Raw genomic sequence first — 6,000 nt, 5'->3', positions numbered from 1 at the left:
CTATAGCTATTCAATTTCACTTTTTTCTTCACCTTCCATAACTAAAAACTCGAACAATACAAGAACATGTTTTGTTAATCTGACCACTGACTAAACCTCACCTCATTTTCTAATCTAAAAACCACAATTCAAGCAGTTCTGCAACATTCTTCAAAGAACTGAAAGAATAGCAAGACTCTTCTCATGCAATCATAGCATGACGTTGGAAAACAAGAAAAACAATTGCAAAGAGGCCAACCATCAAATATTATTTTATTTTTTTCTCGTTTAGATAATTCAGACTTTTTGTCGCCTTATACAAAATGCCTGAATAAAAAAATTACAACACAATTTTTAGGAAAAGAAAGTCATATTAGTTAGTTGCCTATAATCACAATATCACAAATTCCCACAGAAAATGACCAAATTGTGTGTTTGCATTATTTGAATAAACATTAATCTGATGGTCTTTGTTATTGAAGCACATTCCCTCAAGTAATACAGAAGCTACCATATAGAAATAAACGTAAATGATTAAATAATAATTCCTTTATTAGTCCACATGAAATATCATTAATTAAATAAAGAAACGTTTAGAAACCCACAACCAGTGTAGCATCAATTCCACATTAATTAAAACTACTCTAGATAATATGCATGTAAAATGTTGTGGTACTGAACTAAAAGTGTGTCAGGACACTCATCAGAGGAACCAGTATCAGCATCAGAGAACCACACAGACAAGAAGCCTCAGATACCTTCACTTGTTCTGGGACCCACTTATCTGTGAACAGGGAATATAATGCAATGCAGTGAAATATAATGTATTTACAGAAACCTTTATTTACAAATGATTAAAATAAATGAGATGTTCACCTGTGTTCCCTGCAGACAACACCAGAGGACCCATGGATATGGAAGCACTGTCATGGAAGTCCAGAGACCTGCGCTCTCTCCGCTGGTGTCCAGAGTCACAGTCCTAATAGAGAAAAGAGCAAAATCCAGCTGTGAATCTCTTTAAATATCACTGAACAACAAGATAAAGGAGAGCACAACGTCTCCAGAAGAGGGCAGCCTTGAACAGTGAGGAGCAGATTTACTAACAGATAGAGCCAGCACAAAACCTCATTTGACATTTGTAATTTATTGTCATTTTGACGTTTCTTTAAGTGATGCTCCGGCCTCTGTAGGTGTACCCATGTCCCCTCCTACTTTGTATGTGCACGGCAGTATGTATTTAGTAAAAAGTATGAGCATGGCTTGGTGCTTAAGCTCTGATATAGAGATATATAAGATGCTGCAATGGGCCAAAGGTGAGAAAGATGACCCATCTAAAGTTCTGGATAATTTCGCCAACCTAAGGCCAAGAAAAAAAAGAGAATAGCCAGATACCGCTTTAAAGTCGGCATGAAATCAAAATTGACCCTATTTACTTTGTTAGCGGATATTACTAGTCTTGTGGTGAACAATTAATCCGTGCAAGTTAATACACGGAAAAAAATTGTTTGCCGAAGTTATCTTTAATCAAAGTCTGAAAAGTTACTTCCGGGTCTGGAGTGGTTCTTTTTCTGATGACATAGGCTTGACGGCTTGGGTTGGTTAATCGCTTAACCACTCCCCTCAAACCGTTACTCTGCTGTGGGCGAGAGATGGAGAGGAGGAGCGCTAAAGTAAAACCCTGCCCTCTGTTCAATATTCCATTTCACTCGGAAATGCGTCACAACACTTGAGAAAAGTCGTTTGCAACTTCCGGTTCACGCGGACTTTAAACAAAGAAAACAAGGAGTCACTGAAGGTCATGATCACTTCGGGAAGGATTTGAGAATCCTGATCATGGATTGCGAGTATGCTGATCCAGATGATATGTACTGTAGATCGATGTGATAATAGCGGGTGTCAGAGAAAGGCCAAGAGAGACTGTTAGAAAAAGGGGAAGATTTAACGCTACCAAAAGCAATTGAAATCGCCCAGCAGTTTTAACTGTCAAAGAAGCAAATTTAAATAGTCAGAGAAGAAGAATCTCAAGCTAAGTAAAGTAAAGGTGAAAGCAAAATACCAAACGGCAAACAAGAAAACCTATCAGAAATGTCAGACAAAAACTGTGCAGAAAGAAATGCATGCAAACCAACCAAAAAACTGTTAAAGTTGCGGCAAAGACCCACAACATAAGTAGCCTGGGTTTCCCCATACTGCCTTTGCGCAGCGCGATTTTATTCACGCTGAAAGGCAGTCTGGATACCATGGACCAGATTTTCGCCTCATCTAGGGAACCAATCACAGAACGGGGAGGGAGCAGCAAGACGATGACGACATCTATGCGACACAACTAAGCAGTTTGTTTATATCCATATATACCTTCGACCCTCATGTTTATCTTGCTCAAACGGCAATAGTCGCTGAACGTCATTGTTTACACAAAAATATCTTACCCATCGTCTTCTTCCTTGTCTAATTTCTGTCCCTCTACATACGTCATCTGGTATAATGGAAACGATTGGCTATGAGCTACGCACAGGCGCATTTGATAGACATTCTTAGCACCCAATAAACGGCACCGGGCATTCGTAAACCACCACTCAAATACGAGAAAATGCACATGTGGTTCCCAGACCCAGGTCTCAACGAGAATTGGGTCTGGCGTTAGCCAGGCTACAACATAAGTGGAATCAAGGAAAATTTCCAGCAAAAGGCTCTGTCTCCTCATACTGTCACAAACCAAACCACTGGGTGGCAGTATGTCACAAAAGATCAGTAAATACAGTCAGTGTGCAACTGCAATCAGAAACAGAAGATGAGGAGATACTGATAAATGTCACACTTACAGATGAGCTCATTAATGATGAGTGGACAGCAGACTTTGAAATTCTGTCTCAGAAGGTACTATTCAGAATTGATACTGGTGCAAAATGTAACGCATTGACTTTAAGCATTATCAGGCCCTTCTGCACAACGGTGAGCTTAAATGCTCTAATCGGGTGCTAAAGTCCTACTCTAACCACAAGCTGAAGCCTACAGCTGCGGTTGATCTTCTGACTAAATACAAGAATACAAAGAATACTAAATATCAGAATTTGAGATTGTGGACATTTCACAAGAAAATGTGCTCAGTGGTGCAGCAGCAGAAGCCTTAGGCCTAGTAATGTGGCTTGATGCACTACTAATAAAGAAAATAAAAGGACACATTCTGGTCAGACGACAACAAAACAAAATGTGCCGGCTGGACTGGATGATTATCCAGAGCTGACACACACTACTGGAACCTTGCAAGGCAAATACACAATTAAAATGTATCCTGATGCAAAAGGTGTGTTCCATCCTGTCCGCCGTCAGCCGGCTGCACTCAGGATAAAAATAATAGAGACACTCCATGAGATGGTTGAAGATGGGTATATCACAAAATCCAACCAAGTGACAGAGTGGGCAAGTTCAATGGTGTCAGCTGTCCGTAAGGACAAGATAAGGATCTGCATTGACCCGAGCGACCTAAGCTCATAAAGAGGGAACATTACCCCATGTGAACCATAGAAGAGATAGTCTCTGCAATGCCTGGTGCTACAATCTTCTCAGTCTTGGATGCAAAATCTGGTTTTCTGTTAATAAAGTTGGATGAAACATCATCATTTCTGAAACCTTTAACACGCCCATTGGAAGATTTAGATTTTTCGGTCTGAAAGGCGCACCAGCGTATTAGGGATGAAATGCAGGAGGGCATCAGCGGTGCAATAAGCGTCATGGATGACATTCTCATAGCAGTCCCCTCAGAAGTACTCAGAGTATCAAGACCGCACAAAGAACGAGCTCAGCTGCCTCCAACAAACAATCCAACAAGGCTGGCCAGATCACAGACGTGATGTGCTCAATGCAGTACAACCATTTTGGGACTCTCGAAGACAAATTGTCATTGCTGATGGTGTTCTCTACAAAGGCCTGCGTATAGTACCCCTTTCAATGCGAGAACACATGATGAAGCTTATACATCGGTCTCACTTAGGAATAATGAAGAGTAAGCAGAGCTTGCAAGGTCCTATACTGGCCAGGCATGAGTTCTGAAATCGAGCAAATGTTGAAGAACTGCGGCAAGTGTACAGACTTTCAGAACCGGCTGCCTAGACAACCGCTCAAACCAACAGAAACTTCCATTCGAAGAAGTAACTTCTGACCTGTTGAGTTTGAAGGAAACATTACGTGCTGCTGGTGGATGATTACTACTCAAAATTCATTGAAGTGGATAAGTTGAAAGACTTAGATTGTCATGCTGTCATAGACAAGCTCAAGGCTCAATTCAGCAGACATGGCTTCCCTACCATCCTTCGAACAGACAATGGTCCACAATATTCAGCTGATGAATTCAAGGATTTCTGTCAAAGTTATGGAATCAATCTCAAATGACAAGGCAGAGCGTGCTGTCCAGAATGTTAAGAAACTTTGGTCCAAAGCACCAGACAAACACTTTGCACTGCTTGACTACAGAACAATGGCAAAAGAGTCAGTAGGGCTTTCACCAGCTCAGCTGCTGATGGGCAGACGGCCCCGTAACAACCTGCCTGTTGCTCGTCTGCTGTCACGCCAGCAGTGTATGAAAGCAAAAGTGTACAAAAGTTATACTATGACCGCAAGAGGGCAAGTGGCCCTCATGCTACATACCCTAGATGCAATCACACCCTTGCAGTCACAAGTGGTCTCCTGGAGTTGTAGTGAAATCACATTGTGCCCCAAGATCTTATGTTGTGGACTGTGGAAGTAGAGAGTACTTTGTATGTGCACGGGCAGCACGGCAGTATGTATTTAGTAAAAAGTATGAGTAAGGCTCGGTACTGAAGCTCTGTGTCAGTAGACACTGTTATCTTTGCTGCTGACTTTATTGCATATGCATTTGTAGGAGTTTATCTTTCAGACACAACATTTATGTGAGAAGAGTACTTTAATGAATCATGTCATGTGATTTACTAAGGTTTGTGCTAGTCAATTTATTGGCATTTACTCCATTATTTACTGCTCCAAAAAAGTATGTCTTAACCCATTTTGCACCCATGTTGTTAGATTACACGCTCCTGATTATCAGTGGCTTTTTGTAGCCCTACACAAATTTTCTCTCACTAATTTGCCCTGTTTAGTAAATCTGGCCCTAAACCTTAAAATATACCAACCTTATTTATATTAGTGTTTGATCAATAAGGGTTTATAAACTGCAGATTCATAAACCTTTACATTTAGTATACACACACAGAGACAGAAAGACAGTCAGAAAGGGACATTGGCTATTGGATTGATGTTAAGGACATACATTGAAAAATTATTTCACAACTACAGTACTAAAGCTATGAAAATCTATCACAAATGTATGAATTATGAGAGGTTTTGTAAACTCACCATTGAGCAGCGATTGCTTGACAGAAGGCAAAGGTGAACAGCACAGTGCAGGTAAAGCTTAGTGGCGTTTGCAGTGAAGATAAACATCCTGAAGGAGAAACGGCTGGATGTCGAGACGCCGTTCTGCAGCAGATCCACTGTGTTGTCATTTGGATTGGGACACCTGAGAATATTAATAATGACACATTTTTTTTTCACTTTTGTATTGAATGTTTCAAATGATCTCATGCTTTATTTCTGAAATATTGAAAGACAAATCATTTAAGGCAATCTTAAAAGTTATATGATTATTATTTATTCAAATATTACATTGAGTTAGACTATAGGCTTAAAAGAATAGAAAGAAGCCCTGCTTTACTCTGAAAGGATGAGATCCCAGCGGAGGCTGTAATCAGGATCATTCACTGGTGTAGCCCAACACGTGTCCATCACCAGGGCAAACTGGCGGCTGTCGACCCCCTCAACACGAACTTCCACATGCATCTCCTGGTCGAGCTCTGCATCCACACTACCAGTGAAGGGCCGGGTAAACTCATCATCCTCATATGGAATCATCCGGACCCGATATCTGCCTTCACCAGCGGGGAGGATCTTGTGCACAATACTGTCGAAATAATGGATAGATCTGTGTTAAAACTACTTTGTTTTATG

The 6,000-nt window shown here is 40.8% G+C and overlaps 1 protein-coding gene across 1 annotated transcript in view; it reads right to left on the bottom strand.

Annotated features, from left to right (window-relative positions):
* Positions 1-233: 233 nt before the first annotated feature.
* Positions 234-6,000, bottom strand: part of LOC306989704 (alpha-tectorin-like) — a 56,302-nt gene continuing 50,535 nt past the window's right edge. The window contains exons 39-42 of the mRNA XM_079595624.1: positions 5,708-5,953; positions 5,350-5,512; positions 856-958; positions 234-763 (exon numbers count right to left, since the gene is read on the bottom strand). Of these exons, the coding sequence (XP_079451750.1) occupies positions 660-763; positions 856-958; positions 5,350-5,512; positions 5,708-5,953 (616 nt within the window). The 3' untranslated portion in view covers positions 234-659. The remainder of the gene's footprint in view (positions 764-855; positions 959-5,349; positions 5,513-5,707; positions 5,954-6,000) is intronic.

This window comes from Phoxinus phoxinus, assembly GCF_949152265.1.
Source record: "Phoxinus phoxinus genome assembly, chromosome: 21".
In the NCBI taxonomy this organism is placed as follows: domain Eukaryota; kingdom Metazoa; phylum Chordata; class Actinopteri; order Cypriniformes; family Leuciscidae; genus Phoxinus; species Phoxinus phoxinus.
Note: the sequence above shows the minus strand (reverse complement) of the source record. Positions and strands in the feature narration are given on the sequence as shown.